The 17857-nt window shown below is 41.1% G+C and overlaps 1 protein-coding gene and 2 long non-coding RNA genes across 3 annotated transcripts in view; all 3 read left to right on the forward strand.

Moving 5' to 3' along the window:
• The window catches only part of LOC308329180 (uncharacterized protein), a gene marked incomplete at both ends in the record, with an annotated part of 8323 nt that extends 234 nt beyond the window's left edge, over positions 1-8089 (forward strand). Inside the window, 3 exons of the mRNA XM_080783383.1 lie at positions 31-78; positions 1188-2104; positions 7952-8089. Of these exons, the coding sequence (XP_080639509.1) occupies positions 31-78; positions 1188-2104; positions 7952-8089 (1103 nt within the window). The remainder of the gene's footprint in view (positions 1-30; positions 79-1187; positions 2105-7951) is intronic.
• Positions 8090-12903: 4814 nt separating this feature from the next.
• LOC308328962 lies at positions 12904-13967 on the forward strand. Its single transcript, XR_013965344.1, has 3 exons — positions 12904-12962; positions 13150-13429; positions 13852-13967. It is a non-coding gene; the product is annotated as an uncharacterized lncRNA (long non-coding RNA).
• A 192-nt stretch (positions 13968-14159) lies between these two features.
• On the forward strand, positions 14160-16056 carry LOC308329485. The gene is made up of 3 exons (XR_013965395.1): positions 14160-14247; positions 14681-14767; positions 15940-16056. It is a non-coding gene; the product is annotated as an uncharacterized lncRNA (long non-coding RNA).
• The last annotated feature ends 1801 nt before the right edge of the window (positions 16057-17857 follow it).

Genomic DNA, 17857 nt, shown 5'->3' on the forward strand with positions numbered 1-17857 from the left:
TAACTAACTAACTAACGGTTACAACTATAGTCCAATACATCGAGGCGCTGCAGAACTCCATACCCAGGACCACGCCAGGTAACTAACTGGTACAACTATCTAACTAACTAACCGTTACAACTAACTTAGGCATACCATATTCTGAATTACCAAAAAGAGGACACATGCGCGCGTGCATGTGCGCGTGCACACGCGCATGCATGTCGTGGATGTGTCGTGCGTGCGCGGTTCTGTTTGAATTAAATTCATTTGTCAAAAAACGTTTGGCTCCTAAATTTGATCAAATATGCTCTATATTAGTTGTGTATTTATTTAAAGCAGTGGCTCTCAAAGGTGTGATCCAGGGACCCTCGTGGTTCCTTGAGGGGGCTGATCTACATCCACACGTGAGCTTGTAAATCGGCTAGTTGAACTATTCAAAAATGTTTTTGTTTCAAAATAGGGCCTTAAATATCTTCAGATGGGGTATCGTGGACGTCAGCAAGGGCATGCTGTCACAACGGGTTCCTAACGCCAAATAAAATGGCTTCAGATCTGACCTAAGTCTTTTTTGTTTATAAACATTTGGACATTTGAACGTTTATATTTTTTGCAACAATTTTCTATTTCATACACTATCGAATACATTTCAATAATTAATTTCTGAGCCTTTTTGTAATGCAGATATATGCTCAATGTCTGTCATCACGTGTATTCATGATTGTATGTATATATAGGCAATGTTTTAGGCCAATAAATAATATATATAAATAATAATATTTTAGGCCATCCTTCTCGTTAACTATGATCGCACACCGGATAATTGTACCGTGAACTATCGCTAGCGTTCTATGAGTTAATTTCAAGGATGCATTTAGTCTACGGACCCCCATTTAATGGCATTTCTATCTCTGAGACCCCAATTTATATTGTAAAATCAAAGTTAATTTAACTCAAATGGAGCCAATTTGGTTCCATGTGTACCCTCTCAGAGCGGTCCATTTGGTTCCTGACTATCATTTAGCTGGGGGTTCTCCTGGAACTCCCTCAAGGACCCCTGGGGGTCCCCGGACCCCACTTTGGGAACCACTGTTATAAGACGACGTAGCCTCTTTCAGTGCAGCTACATACTGTAAGCATGATAAACATGTATGTGAATATGAAGCATCTATTTGACCAACCGTTTCTCTCAATCTGCATTCTGCTAGACTTCCTGCCCGTGTGTGAAGAGGAGGATTCCATTGGACAGCAGCAGCAGCAGAAGAGGAGGAGGAGCCCCAGTCTGGTCCAGGAGGAGGAACTGTACGTTAAAGAGGAACAGGAGGAGCTACTTAGAAGACCGGAGGAGGAGCGGTCGACGCTACCGGCGGTGAAAAGTGAAGACCGCGCCGGTGCAAACAGAGAGTCCCAGCCCGCCGTAGCCAGCGCCTCCACCACCGACCACGCGGAAGCACGAGCCGACCGCGTAGGAGGGGACTGCGGCGGCGGTGGGACGTCGCGGCCAAACAGCGACGTCCAGCTCCTCTCGTCGCGCTGCTCCGAATCCGGCACCGAAGACAGCGACGAGTGGGAGGAGACCGTCAGGGAAGACCAGTCGGAGGCCTTGAACGAGCTGATGTCGCCACAGACGCGCTACGCTACGGAAGGACAAGGACTGTCGTTCAGCAGCGTGCTGTTCCAGGACCCGTCGTCGTCGTCGCCGCCAACGATGTCGCCGTCCAACATGGGTCAGGCGGGGCCCGGGGGAAGACACTTTAGTTGTACGGTCTGTGGCAAGATGTTCAAACAGAAGGGACACCTGAAGAGGCACGTCATGATACACACCGGGGAGAAACCCTTTAACTGCATCGTCTGTGGCAAGAGCTTTAATCAGAACGGAAGTCTGAAGATGCACATGAGAATACACACGGGGGAGAAACCCTACGAGTGTTCGGTCTGTGGCAAGATCTTCATTCGAAATGAATATCTGAAGATACACATGAGAATCCATATGGAGAGAAACCCTTTGGTTCAGGGCTACTCGACTTTAAACGGCTCAGAGGCCCCTGAGTCAGGGGCCCCTGAGCCGTTTAATGTTGAAAATGCCAAAAGTCCAGGGGCCGCAACTTCCGCCAGCCCAAGTGATGTTGGTCCTATATTGGATTTTTGTCAGTGATTTTTACGAGTGGTCAAAACATTTAGGAAACACACTTAAAACGGCCTACATGTCCATCTATGAGGCCAAACCTCATTGAACAAACATAATTCATGACATGGAATGATTAATGATGACAAAAAGAAAATATTTGACAAAATGTGTACGAGAACATGAACAGATTAAACTGTTGCCAATAAATCAAATATCACATATAGTTTGACCCAAAAAGAGAGAGAACAGAACAGAAAATATCATCATTCATTCACGTCATTAAATTAATTCACCCTCATGTTTTTAGATGTAACCAAAGGGGAGCTGTAAAAAATGACTCCATTCCACACGTTTTGAAGCCAAACTTAATTATTATAATTATTATTAATTATTGTTATACCAAACGGTTCCCTGATGTTCAAACACATTCGTGCGGTTGTAATTTTGGCCTTTTTTTTCTCTACCCCTTTTCCTTGTTTTCCTCATTATGTGGACTGTTGTTCCTGTCACTGCTGACCACTTAACCCATTCTGACCTGAGATCAGATTTAAAAAAAATGTCTGTTTGAAAATGACAGTTTTCTGAAAAAAGCTATGTTTCTACAGTATGTCAGTCGTTTTTCTAAAACAGCAGACCTACAAGCTCGTAAGCGCGCCACTCGGTGGCGCGCTATGAGCTTGTAGATCTGATATTTTTCAATAGCTAAAGTATAACATAGGCCTTATGCTTAAAACACCAAAAGTCCCGTCCAGAACCGTTAAACCCTATATCATAATAATTTTGTTTTGTTTCTACTCCACCTCATTGGTGGGCTGTGAACCTTCCCACCAATGGCATCATTGATTGATTGATTGATTGATAGATGGATGGATAGACCAGGGTGACGTGCACACACAGACATCATTGATCCGTCTGTGAAACAACTGCCCTCTCCAGAAGGCAGCATTTACTACACGGTCAACTCAAATGCCTCTCCTCTCCCTTCCATACCGTATACCGGAAGGCAGCATTCAGGAGCATTGCATTATTCCCTCCCGAAGGCAGCATTTTGCATAACTCATTTTGTTTTGAAATCCATCCATGCAGCATCCCCAGTAGATAAAGAAGAATGCTGGCCACCTGAAAATAGACGATCTACATTAAGCTCTCAAAGCGTTGTGAGCTTGTAGATCTGCTGTTTTCGCATTATTGTTTTTTGTCCAAAAGTATGTGCCCTCTTACGGGATTCCAGCTCCGCTCTGCCTCTCGGACACTCTGTGCACGTCCCTGGTCTAGATCTCCCTGAAGTGACATTCAGATGTCCCTTATGTAATGTATAGCTCATACAGGCAAACGGTGGCAAACAGCGGAAGAACGGCTACAAATGACATATTTTCAGATGCGGGTCGGGGGCCCAAATACAGATAATTAACCCATTCTGACCTGAGATCAGATTCATACGAGGTTTCCACTGGACACACTTTGGTCTGATTAACCCATTCTGACCTGAGATCAGATTCTAAAAAATGTCAGTCGTTCTTTGATTTTTCAAAAATAGCAGATCTACAAGCTCGTAGCGCGCCACTCGGTGAAAAATCGAAGAACGACTGACATTTTTAGAATCTGATCTCAGGTCAGAATGGGTTAATCAGACCAGTGTGTGTCCAGTGGAAACCTCGTATGAATCTGATCTCAGGTCAGAATGGGTTAATCAGACCAGTGTGTGTCCAGTGGAAACCTCGTATGAATCTCATCTCAGGTCAGAATGGGTTAACACATGGACCTGAGCTGGAGTCACGCAGTGAACAGATTAACCTAACCTAGTGCTTCTCAAACGTTTCCTTTCCAAGGCTCATTCATAGCTAAAATACCAAACTACAAACTTGTCCACTATTTTGGAAAGAAATGTGACTATATGGGTCACAACGGTTAATGGAACAGATCCATTGATTAGGCTACGGTATATGCTTTAGGCCTACGGTATGTTTTTGTGTTCTGTTGCTTTTACCTACAACAATATGAATAAACATGCTGTGCAAACTAAACTACTATAACTACATTTTACGTGAAGTTACTGATGTATATTTTCCAGAGTCGTTGCATTGAAAAGGTGTATTGACATTCAATTCTGATTTGATACTGTATCAGGGCTCCAGCGTGCGACCTAATAGGTCGCATATGATACTTAATTTCTTAACGTGCGAGTTAAAATGTTACGAGGTCGCACCGGTGCGACTTGCAGGAAGGATGAGTTCCATTGATTAACCCATTTTGGGTCGGGAACCCCCTTTTGTGTTTTAAACATTATGTTATAATTTAGCTATTGAAAAATAGCAGATCTACAAGCTCATAGCGCGCCACCGAGTGGCGCGCTACGAGCTTGTAGGTCTGGCTATTTTTTTTAAATCGTAAAAATGTGCCTCAAATTTGGAATATATTTTTTCAGAACGAACGTTTTTAACTCAAATCTTTGCTTCTGGAGGGTCCCTGGAACAACATATTTTCAGATGGGGAGGGGGGGGGGTCTCGTAACTGCATGCAGACATCCTCGCAGACAGCATGCAGTCATCTATGCAGACATCCACGCAGACGGCATGCAGTCCTCTACGCAGACAGCCGACTCCCGACCCAAACACTGAGTGAGGAGAGGAGGTAAACTTGTTGTTGTTTGATTAAACATATAATGTGCCACGAAAAATAGCTTCCAATAGCTTGTTATTTCTGCGTGGAGGAGGTACGGTATGTGTCCATACGATCGACCAGACATCTCCCTCCACACATGACATATGGTGAGAGGGAACATGGGCTTATCTTACCGAGCACCGCAGGTAGCTTTTGTCCCCCGGGAGAGTCTCGACTAGACTGAGAGGAGGGAGTATTCTCTACGGTATAGTTCCCCACCCCCAATGTTGACATATTATGACAAGCACTTCCTCTTATGAAGACTCATTTACATTTTGCACTTAAAGGAAACAGCAAGCATGTGTTGACACATCAATCCAACCACAATATGTCCTTTCCTTTGAAACCAAGGGCAGTATAATAGACTCACACAGACTGCCTTCACACAGGTCAGTTAACTTTGTATGTTGTATTAATTATATTATCAGTTATTTAAACCAGTGGTTGTCAAACTGGCTGGTATTCTGCAGGGACCCAAAACTCCTTGTCCTGCGGTCCCGAGGCTATGGGACCCCCCTGGGGGGACCCGGCCCAGCTAAATTATTAATATAGCATTTACAATATACTTTAACCCTATTTTATACGTTCAGCATGCGGTTATTCAAAAGATAGCCATTTAATTATGAGCTTTGCAAACAAGCAGCCTAAATTACAATGGGTTTATATATCTATGAACTAACCTTCAGCAATGAAATAATGTAACTATAATTCATGGGTTAATTATTATCCATTTTAAGTTATTTTACGGTACATTATGTGGTCTGTTATATTGTAGGTCTATAGTTATTTTAACCCAACAACTCTAGCAGGGGAAATGGTTATAGAGCTGTTACTGGTTTTGTCCACTTGAGGGCGGCAGAGACCCTATTTTCCTTTGAGGGACAAAGGCCGTTGAATAACAGAACTCAGAACTTTGCAATAATGATGCTTTATGAAAACAATAGCAATCTCTTGCAGTCACTTTGGGACAAATAGCATTTATTTCCCCTCAAAACTATTTAAATAGGACTCTAGGCCACACAGTCAGTCACACACACACGCACACAGTCAGTCACACGCACGCACGCACGCACGCACACACACACACACACACACACACACACACACACACATAAACCCTCAACCCTGTGCTAACCTTACCTGCTATTTTGAGAGGTGGATTCATTGCGTGGTGGTGGGAGGTGTGCTGTCAAAACCCCTAATTGGCCTAATTGGCATCAATCATTGGTGTCAATCACTGATCATGAGTAGTCAGCACCTGGTGACAATCACTGATTGGGGCGAGGCACTGAAAACAGGAAGTGTTTGTCCAGTATGAGAGCAGAAGCAGTGGAAAACACAGCATGGAGAGAAGCAGAACAAACTGAAAGACTTTTCATGAACTGAACTACAAACATTGGAGCTGGGAAGACCGAAACCTCAAGCCATAAAGAGGACTGGTGCGTTAATTGTTACTGCATTGAAGTTTATTTTGTTGCTTACATTTATTATAAAAGTTATTTATGTTTTTGTGCTGCTAGGCCAAATTTAACTGCTATAATTAGCTATAAGTTTGATTTAAGTTGCATATAGGCTTGATGTGGTGATCTTTAATTGAATACTGAATATAATGAGTTAAAACAAACTGTTTATTTAGATTACTGAAGTGACTAGTGATTCAGTCATGTAGGTTACATTAGTAACTATGGTTATTCGAGTGACATGAGTGAATTTCAGTTATGGTTTTTGTTTGATTATGACCTTACATAGTTAATGACAGCTTGTATTTGTTTTTGTCTTTTTCTCTGTTTAAGGTAAATTTCAACCTAATACCTAACGTAAAACTATACCTACTGTACTTACCTGTACTGTACCACAACTAATCTCAAGTAAAAACAAACGAAAGAGGAAAGAAGTTGTCTTTGAGTTGACCACAGTACCCCCTGTCGGCTAAGCCGTTTTTCAAGTTTGGGCAAAAAGGTTTGTGAAGAAAATCCCGAATAACTTGACATTGACACAGGAACTGTCTTAAGTTGTTTTGAACTCGACGGAACAATTTAAATCCTGAGAAAGGTAGGCTATCTTTTGAACTGTGGAACATTTAGGGAGAAAAGGCTTGATATACATCAAAATGCAATATTGTTGTGGTGTTGACAGTTGACTGTTGAGCCTCTTGAGTTATGTGAATTTAATTATTTCATTTTGTGTGGTTTCATTTGTTGGAAAAAGTCACCGTTTAGTTGTGTTGACTGACACACTTACGCCACACAGCTGAGTCAAATGACTAATTTGCATCACTGGTGAATCTAGAGTTGCAATGCAAGCCCTCCATTGACAGCCCATTGATCCAAATTGAATTTCCAATCTGCTTCTGCCTTCTCCTAAAGAACAATGCTAAACTCGCTAACTTTGCAGCTGTAGGGCAAGCTTGAATTATACTCTTTCAATCGGCAAAGCGTTTGTTTCATAAAAATACACTCGAGTGACTTTGAGCTACTTTCTTTTTGGAAGCACTCATTTAACGGGTAATGCTGCTGCCTCCTGCATTATGTGGAAATTCACATGGGTGGTAGGCATGGCACATGGCTGTTCAGTGACTTCCAAAAGTACTCGACATTACTTGTAATTTGTATTTTAAATTGCTTTCTAGAAGCGGATGGGTAAAATACATTTTGATATTGTACTTTTAAATATTCTTTAAAGGATCTCTGGTTAAAGACACATATGCCTTAAGACATTATACTTAACCCTCTATAACGAAAATCTTAAACACCATAAATATTTTATTTATTTCATAAATACATCTTTCACTCAATAGGAACTGCTCCTGTTGCAAATTGATTATGTCATGTCCATATGGTCTAGCCCTATGGAATGCATATGCTAATAAAAAACAGCTTAATACTTCCTAAGATTAATATAAGCATCAAAGCAATATTTTAAATACTTTTTATGCATTCCATAGCGCTGGACCACACATGGACATCATCAACCTGCGACGGGAACAGTTCCTATGGAGTAAAATAATTGTGAAAGAAATAAAATATTGAATGTGTTTGTTTATTTTTCAATTTTTAGATTTATAGATGGCAACTATAATGTTTTAAGGAATATTTGTCATATTAGCCACAGATCCTTGTTTTCCTGATCCTTGTTTCTATTACTGTGAGTGATATGGTCAGCTTCTGATTTCTTTCTTTCTAGATGTGGATGGAGATGACCATAGATGCTGCTGGATCGCTGAACCTGAGGATGCCCTGGTCTCCTGTGTCCCCATGTCTGAGTGGCCTCCAGACCGACCACCCCATCCTGGTTGCTAAGATGTCCATGTGGACATTATGAGTGTTTGTATAGAGAGAAGCATAGCTGAAGAGCTTTGCATATCAGTCGTTTCTTGCTGCTGCCAAAGTCAAATTGTGATGTCTGTAGTGTTTAGTACATGGCCGCTTATGAGATGTAGATATAAGTACACCTGACTGGTGGAAATAGCCTTGTGATACATACTGGGTGTGCTCTTTGGTTGTTCACAAAAGTAAACAAAATGCCACAAACTCACTAAACTGCACAAAATCACACAAATCAAGGGATGTCCGACAGTCCGTGTTGGATATTGTCCAACTCCTAATTGCCGATATCAACAGATACCGATATATATATATGCAGGCTTTTTCCAGTGGTGGAAACATAACTCAAACTTTTTACTTAAATAAAAGTAGGCCATACATACTGCAATATAGAAATACTCCGTTACAATTAAATTCAACATGTACTCGAGTAAAGGTACAAATGTTTTGGTATAAAAATGTACTTAAAATACCAAAAGTAATTATTAATAATTACTCATTATGTAAAATGTCTCATCTAAAATGATCTAATCTCTCATCTCAAGTTTTAAAATGTATAAAAATATTTTGAAAATAGCAGATCTACAAGCTCACATGTGTCTTATTGTATTGTGAGCTTGTAGATGTTTTTAATGTAAAAGAATAAATAAAGTAAAATTAAGGGTTAGGGTTATTAATTTGTAATGCCTTTATCGGCCGATAATATCGGACATCCCTAACAAAAACATATATCAAACGTGTCAATACATTTCAAAGAATGCCACAAGTGGCACTAAAACTTCACCAATAAATAAAGAAACATCCACATGTTCCATAAATTAAATGCCACAAAGGTTTGCCGAAAAAATGAAGAAATTACAAAAAATAAGTTTCATAAACATTTTCTGCCGTATGTCCATAGAACTTCAGCTCTGTTGCAGCAAGCCAGTACAATGTGTCATTGTCTAGGTCACCTAAGCCACGATCACCATTCGGTGGCCGGTATTTGGGGCAAATCGTCATTACGTGTTCCACAGTCTGTAGTGGATCCTCTCATTCAGAGTGGGCACTGTCTGAGATGTCCCACTTCTGCTTTGAAGGTTGTCCACTCCTTGCAGGGGAGGTGCTGGCAAAGAACATATTTGGGGTCCTCGATGTATTCCACTGGTCCCTCTGTCTTGCCTTCACCCAGGATGCCTTGGAGGTGTCAGCTGGTGTTGTGTGGAGAAGTTCCTGGGCCTGTGTGGCAAAGGGGCACCATGACTTGGTGTGTGTGTGTGTGTGTGTGTGTGTGTGTGTTGTGGCAAAGGGCACCGTGACTTGAGGCACGTGTGCTGTGGTGTCTCTGACGACCTTGTGGAGGAGATGGCTAGGATTCACTCAGCTGTGCCTTCCCGGTGAGGGCCAGCATGGCTGCTTCTCGTCTGACCTCTGTTGGAGTGATTCCAGCGAGAACAGGCAGGCAGTTTGTTTGGGGTGGCCCATCCTGTGTTGAGGGCAGCATCCAGCTTCTTGACATGAGAGCTACGGCTCCAGACTGGGACACAGTACTCGGGTCGTCTGCATAGCCATACTTCATTGATGTTGTTGCAGGGAGGTCGTGGATGTAGCTGTTAGTGTTGAACAGCAGTTACTGGTGTGGAACCGAAAAGCTTCACAAACATGCCAAAAAATTCTAGTTTTTAACCTTTTTAATCTAGTTTATTTTCAAATAAATTTGTTTTTACTTTTTGTGAAGCAACTTTGGGTAACTTGAAAAGTGCTATATAAATTGTATGTATTATAAATAAACAGACAGACACAGCAATTGTCGCCACACAGACATCACTAATTCCTATTGGCAGCAGCAACAAGTGAGTGATGTGAAAAGCCATCCATAGACTATAACCACCACCATGTCTTCCTTCCAGATGCTGCGAGGCTCAACCGGAGCCCCTACAGGTGGATATCTGCAGTTCTCGCTGTCCATGGATGAATCTGCATGGGGGGCTCTGAAGGCGGCTCAAAGTAAGAAACCACTTAGACTTTTCTATTACTGTGAGTGGTATGGTCGGCTTCTGTTTTAAGTGTTCTCTATACATTTTGTGTATGATGTGAAAGGACACAATGTACATATATCTGGCTCTTGGTCACTTAAAAATTCATCTTTCGTTCTTTCTTTCTTAGGGTGGATGGGTCGTGGTAGACGTCGTGGAAGGACAGAGATCCGTTCCAAAGCTTCCCTCCCGGTTTCCTCTGAGGACTTCTGATGAGCTGTGAGTAGGAATATTTCTTGCTAGGATGGATATCTGTTGTACTGTTATGGTACGAAGTATAGCATGGCAGTATGATTCCTCCTAGTGGCACTGGTTGAATGTATGTCAGCTCTCCAAGCTAATCAAAGTCTTAATGACACTTTTTTTTTAACCACTTCAACCCCAGCATCTCTATTCTGGGGGGAGCGTTCAGCCAAATTAGCAGATCTACAAGCTCACACCACGTTGCAACGTGTTGTGAGCTTGTAGATCTGCTATGTTTGGCAAATCAATTTGTGTAGAGTGAAATCGGAGCATATACCAAATGCTCTCTTTAAAGGTCTGTTTTATCAAATCTATAGCGGGTTTAAGTGGTTCTGAATATCAGTGGTGGAAAAAGTACAAAAATATTTTACTTAAGTAAAATACTGATTCTCTACTTGAAAATTACTTAAGTAAAAGTACAAAGTGCCCATTAAGAAAGTTACTTAAGTAAAAGTATAAAAGTACCTCAAATAAAATGTACTTAAGTACAAAAATTTACCCGGCGTAAAATGTACTTAAGTATAAAAGTAAAAATTACAAAGTACAAGTACAAAGTACAAAATACAAAATTATTTTCAAAATGAATACAAAGAAATGAATTTCCAAAATTGTCATCCTGTCAAAAGTGGCTTTATTCCAAAAAATACTGAAAATACAGAACCCCCAACAGCATACATCGTGTTGGGAAAGTTCTTCACAGTTCAACATTTTTTAAATGAACTAGTTCCGTTCATAGTTCATCATTCCAAATTTTGAAAAATGAACTATTATAGTTCTTTTTCGTTATTTTTTTGCTTTAATTTTTATATATTTTTTACATTTTACAAAAATTGCTCTTTTGCAATGTGAAATGCCACCGAATTATTTTTCCTTCTCTATATGGGCTTTTGCATGCTTTTATTGTGAAGGCAAAAGTTTCTGAACGTTCTCAGAGCCTGCATCTCCGCATGCTGGGGTTGGCTGATCTACAAGCTCACAACGTGTCCGGACGCGACGAGTTGTGAGCTTGTATATCAGCTATTTTCAGCACGGAACACTTTGTACGGCGAAGAATAAATTAGGCTTCACTGTGGAAGAGAGATGTCTTTTGTTGGCCGTTCGTGGCGATATTATGGACACGTACCTCCTCGAAGCGATAATAACCAACTAAGCTATTGGAAGCTATTTTTCGTGGCACATTATGTGTGTACAACAACAAGTTCCCTCAGTGTTTGTGTTAGGAGTTGGGACAGTGTCTGCTGTCTGTCAGCGTGCATGATCATCATGCAGTAGCTAGATGCGCGCTCCAGTGACGGCTGAGAAAGATTAGTTAATTTGTGTCGGATAGGGACTTATTGGTTGGTTTTCCGCTAAATATTAAGGCATGTTTAATGCATCCATGTTGAATGCGTGTGACAAAACAACACAGTGTGTGCGTCTTGCCGTCTTCAAAGCAGGCCAGGCAGCAGAACACAACTCCGCCCCCTATTATCTGAGAGTGGAGCAGCCCTGTTCAATTCTCAACTGCGCATTCCTCCAGTAAGACAAATATAAGATTTTATTATTTAATTTGTAGCGAGTAACGAGGTGTCCGATTTTAAATATAGCGCATTAAAAGTACGATTTTTTCCTTGTAAATGTAACGAAGTAAAAGTAAAAATACAGCAAAAGAAAAGTAGTCAATAAAAGTACAAATTCTCCAAACTTGTACTTAAGTACAGTAACGAAGTAATTGTACTTCGTTATTTTCCACCACTGCTGAATATGCAGCTCAACAAAAGCTAATTTGGTCTTTATTTCTTTCTTTCTTAGGACGGAGATCTGTGTAGATGCCGGAGGACTTCGGACCTGGGCCTGCCCGGTGAGGAACCGCACAGTAAGAACCGCTCTAGGCCTTTCACGATTGAGGTTTATTTTTACTGGACTATTATTGTCGCTCAAATAAATTGCAATTAAATATTTAAGTGTGGCCCGGATGGTTAGCTCAACTGTCTGGGCACCTATGCTGCCAAGCCAGCCGGATGGCGTGCTGCGGGTTCGACTCCCGACGGCCTTTGCCGCGTGTCACTCCCCATCTCTTCCCCCTTTCCTGTCTATATACTGTTCACTCTCAGTAAAGTCATAAAAAGCCCCAAAACCAACATGAGGGCTACGGCTCCAGACTGGGGCACAGTACTCAGCGGTGGGGAACACCAGAGCCTCGGTACCGGCTGGACGCCGTATCGGTGCGGCACAGGCGGTGGTCTTTCTCTTGACGCTGTCAGGTGTTGTTTAAAGGACGGTGTTCTGTCCAGCTTCACCGCAAGATATGATGGGGAGGAGTGGGACTGTAAAAACACCCTATGACCCTAATTGATCACGTCTAGGAATTTCAACAATTTAGGCAGTTCTCACATCCAGAGTGACTTGCAGTAAGCAACAACACATAGTAATACATCAAATTCATAAACAATTGTCATCAAGAATAAGAAGTATAGACAATCCAGACTATTGGCAGCAACAACAAGGGAGTGATGTGCGAAGCTCTTTTCTATATGAAGCCATTCATAGATGATAACCGCCATGTCTTTCTTCCAGATGTACTGCAGGTCTCCCGCTGTCCAGGAATCTGCATTCCTCTGAAGACGACTCAAAGTAAGACCCTGTTAGGCCTGTCAAAAATAACCCTAACTGAAACGTTTATTACTGTAAGTGATATGTTTAGCTTCTGTTTAAATGTTCTCTATAAATAAAAGTTTGATGTACTAGGATGTATATATGTTGTGACAGGATAGAATATATATCTGGCTCTTGGTCACTCTAATCGATCTTTCTTTGTTAGGATGAAGATCGCGGTAGACGTCGCTGGAACGCGGCTGCTGGACAGGGAGTGCACACACACATGCGCGCGCACACACACACACACACACACACACACACACACACACACACACACACACACACACACACACACACACACACACACAAAGGCTAATTTGGTGTGTGTGTTTGTTTTCTTTGTTAGAATGGAGATATCGATAGACGATCTGATGTTCCCTGGACAGAGATCCGTTCCAAAGCTCCCCCCCCCCGGGGGCTTCCTCAGAGGACTCTGATGAGCTGTGAGTAGGAATAGTTCTTGCTTGTTTCTGAGGATGGATAACTGCTTTTGTACTGTTATGGTACGAAGAATGGCATCATTTACAGTAATCCAAATGTTTTAAATATTTTAGGATAAATCTAAATGACTCTACACAATAGTTTGAGAGTCAATATCTCATATCATGAGCGTGCCTCTTGGTCTTTGTAACAACTTGAATACAAATTACAAAAGATGTTGAGGACTGTACATGTGTTGATGCCTCCTAGTGGCACTCTGGTTGAATGTCTGTCAGCTTTCCAAGCTAATCAAAGTCTTAATGACACTTTTGTTAACTACTTCAACCCCAGCATCCCTATTCCGTTCAGCAAAAATAGCAGATCTACAAGCTCACACTGCAACGTGTTGTGAGCTTGTAGAGCTAATGGTTTCTTTCTCTCTCAGGATGGAGATCATAGACACAGCTGGAGGCTGGAGCCTCTAGAGATGGAGATCTGCAGGTCTGTCCATGGATGGGAGGACGGAGATCTGGGTAGACGCTGGAGGACTTTGGACCTGGGCCTTCTCAGTGAGGAACTCAACGGTACGAACCGCTTTAGGGTTTTTTAGGCTTCGTAAAAAGCCAATAATCGTCCGTTGCCGATAATTGGTCGATCCCTATTCTTAAACGTTACTGTAAGTGCATGTGTATGTTGTGACAGGACACGCACACACACAGCAAAGCTAATTTGGGGTGTGTGTCTTTCATTCAGATCTCAGCCGATGCCCGAGATCCGAAGCTTTCCCCGGGTTTCCGCTGAGGACTTCTGGGTCGCTGGGAGGCTCGGACGGAGCTAGAAGGTTCGGTAGACGCCACTGGAACCTGTTTAGGCCTGTCAGAATTTAAGGTTTTATAATGGCCGATTTAATTGTCGCTCAAATAAATTACAAGTAACAATTTAATTGCGTCATACTAACATTCTAAATAAAACTTTGGCTTTTGTAGGCTTTGTAAACAAAAAGCCGCACAATTCAATAACTTCATACACTAAAAAAAGAAGTAAATTACAAAGTGACACATTTAGAGCTTGTAGATCGGTTGCTTGCATTATTTCTTTAAAATGTTTGACAATATATGAACATTTTCAACATGGAGACGATTATGACTAATCTCTAAAAAAGTATCTCAAATACTTGGCGATTAGGTAATTGTGACAGGCCTAAATCCTTCTAGTTGTGTTTTTTTTATATCATGTTCTGTAATCAGTTAGGGTTGACTATAGACTTTTTTTAGGAACAAGATCATCATGCCGGTGAAGAGCACGTTTCTAGCCGATGGAGCAACTATTTCTGATCACCTTTGGAGTTGCATCACAGCAAGGTAACTATACAACACACGCACACACACTATGATCATGACATGACATCAGCTTGTGACTGCAACTTGTTCCTGTTCGCAGATGACTCTGCACTGCTAGTCTCGGACAGGAACAAACTGCAGGTTGAAAAGGCCCTCAGCTCTGAACTCGGTAGAATCTGCACCTGGCTCGCTGATAACAAACTATCTTTACACCTGGGAAAAACTGAATCCATTCTCTTTGGATCTAATAGTAATCTCAGCAAGGCAAATGGCTTCTTGGTTAGAGTTGGTGACAATGTTATCACACGTAAAGATGAAATTACCTACCTAGGTTCCATCCTGGAGGCTAATCTTTCCAGTGATAAAATGGCCACCAACGTAATCAAAAAAGTCAACCAAAGAACAAGATTCCTTTACAGGATCTCCTCACTGGTCAACAAAAACACCTTGAAGACCTTAACAGGAGCCCTCGTACAAGGTTTCTTTGACTATGCATGCACCTCCTGGTACCACAGCACCTCAAAGGCCCTTAAAACTAGGCTCCAGACCTCCCAAAACAAACTGGTCAGGCTCCTACTTGGCCTCACCCGCCGAACCTACCTCACTCCTGCCCACTTTGACAGGCTGGAATGGCTTAGGGTCGACGACAGAGTACAGCATCTTGCAATGGGTCTGGTCCACAAGATTCGATACAACCACCAAGATACCCATGTACCTGTCTAGATACTTCTTAATGTTAACTAATTCCACAACACCAGAGGGAGTGCAACGAACCATGTACAACCCAGATTCGGCACAAACGAGGGACTAAATTATTTTCACTCCTATGCCACCAAAATGTGGAACGCCCTACCAACAGTCATTAAGACATGTGAATCCCTTGACTCCCTTTTTCCCCTCACTGTATAAGTTTATTTTCCCTTTTTACCTCCTTTATGATGAATTCCTGTTCTGTTCTTTGACTATATAGAAGTGTCTTATTTGTACGTCTCTAAATGTTTCGATGAATTGAACATGGTGGACCCTCTTGTAAACAAGTGTAATGCTTAATTGGGTCGTCCACTTACAGTTAACAGTCTTTGTATTGAGTTTGTGCTTGACATGTACTGTAATTCTGCAAACTGTTAATAAATATTTCAATCAATATTGTTTTATGAACAAAGTAGTAATGAGCATTTCTTTCTTTTCTTTAGGACGTTGCTGGTCTCCAGTGTGGCTCCATCTGGAGGTCACCAGGGTTCTGAGTCACTCAGATCCTGACTGGTAGTGGTGATATGTAGATGTGATCAATCAGGGCTCTTTGAAAATAACAAACAATAAAATAATAAACCAATATAAATAACTAGATAATAATATAAATAAATGGATAAAACGAACGATAAAAAAAAATATTATTGTAAAATAAAAGTAAATTAAAATAGTAAATAAAATTAGTAATACATAAAATAAAATTAGTAATCTCATAGTAATGGATAAAATAAATATAATTAGTAATATAGACAATAATACATAAAATAAATTAAATTATCAATATAGTAATGCATAAAATTAGTAATAACAGTAATACATAAAACAAATAAAATTTGTAATGCATGAAGTAAAATTAGTAATAACATAGTAATACATAAAATAAATACAATTGGTAATATAGTTATACATAAAATTAGTAATAACATAGTAATATAGTTATACATAAAATTAGTAATAACATAGTAATATATAAAATACAATTAATACATAAAATAAATTCAATTACTTTGTATTGTTATAGAATGACTTAAAAAAACAAACGTATCAATCACATCTACATATCACAACCAGGCTATATTGCCAGCAGTCAGGTGGACTGTAGACTCACTACAGCTGTAACAATGTGGTATACTTTGTTTTGACCCAACTGGCCTCCAAGGAGAGGCGAGCATGGAGCCGGACATCTGATGATACACGAGAAGACGCCATAGTCAAAAAAAATGTAATATGTTTCATGTTGATTGTAATTTATGCATGATGCCATAATCTGTAAATATTCATTATTTTCTTGTTAATAAATTATTGCATTTATACCCGGGTGTCCGTTATGTGTCCATTACCCTTAGATCAAATGGTTCATAACAAGGATGAGGAATATTTAGTTATAGTTAATGTATTTTACAGATTTAGACCATCTAAAACCTAGCCGAAGGTTTTCTGAAAACCTTCAAATTCTTATTAAAACAATAAATAAAGGATGTAGACGGGTGGATCCCGGCATGAACGCAGTGATACTCAACCTCAGGCCCGCGGGCCACATCAGGCCCGCGGGACCATTATGACTGGCCCACCAATGAAAATCTAATTTTGCGGAAATTGCGGAAATGGTAATTGCGGAAATTGCTCTTCACTTATAGCTATCTATTTTCAGGTAGATTGTTTTATTTTACTCAGTCAGCCATATCACTACTCATTTTTTTTCATGAAAAAGGTCATAGCTGGGTAATCTATTTTCAGGCAAATTGTGTTTATTGTATTTTATTTTACTCAGCCATAACAATTTATTTTCTGTTAACCAACTTGCTGGCTGGCAGGCAGGCAGACAGCTACTCATAGACAGGCAGACAGACAGACAGCTACTCATGGAGAATTGGACAGGCAGGCAGACAGCTACTCATGGACAATTGGACAGGCAGGAAGGCAGACAGCTACTCATAGACAGACAGACAGCTACTCATGGACAATTGGACAGGCAGGAAGGCAGACAGCTACTCATAGACAGGCAGACAGACAGCTACTCATGGACAATTAGGCAGGCAGACAGCTACTCATAGACAGGCAGACAGACAGCTACTCATGGACAATTAGGCAGGCAGGCAGACAGCTACTCAGACAGGCAGACAGACAGCTACTCATGGACAATTGGACAGGCAGACAGGCAGACAGACAGCTACTCATAGACAGGCAGGCAGACAGCTACTCAGACAGGCAGACAGACAGCTACTCATGGACAATTGGACAGGCAGGCAGGCAGACAGACAGCTACTCATAGACAGGCAGGCAGACAGCTACTCATAGACAGTAAGACAGCTACTCATTGACAGACAGACAAATAACTACTCATGGACAGACAGACAGGCA

Source organism: Protomyctophum bolini (assembly GCF_963924005.1).
Source record: "Protomyctophum bolini genome assembly, chromosome: 15".
Classification (NCBI taxonomy): domain Eukaryota; kingdom Metazoa; phylum Chordata; class Actinopteri; order Myctophiformes; family Myctophidae; genus Protomyctophum; species Protomyctophum bolini.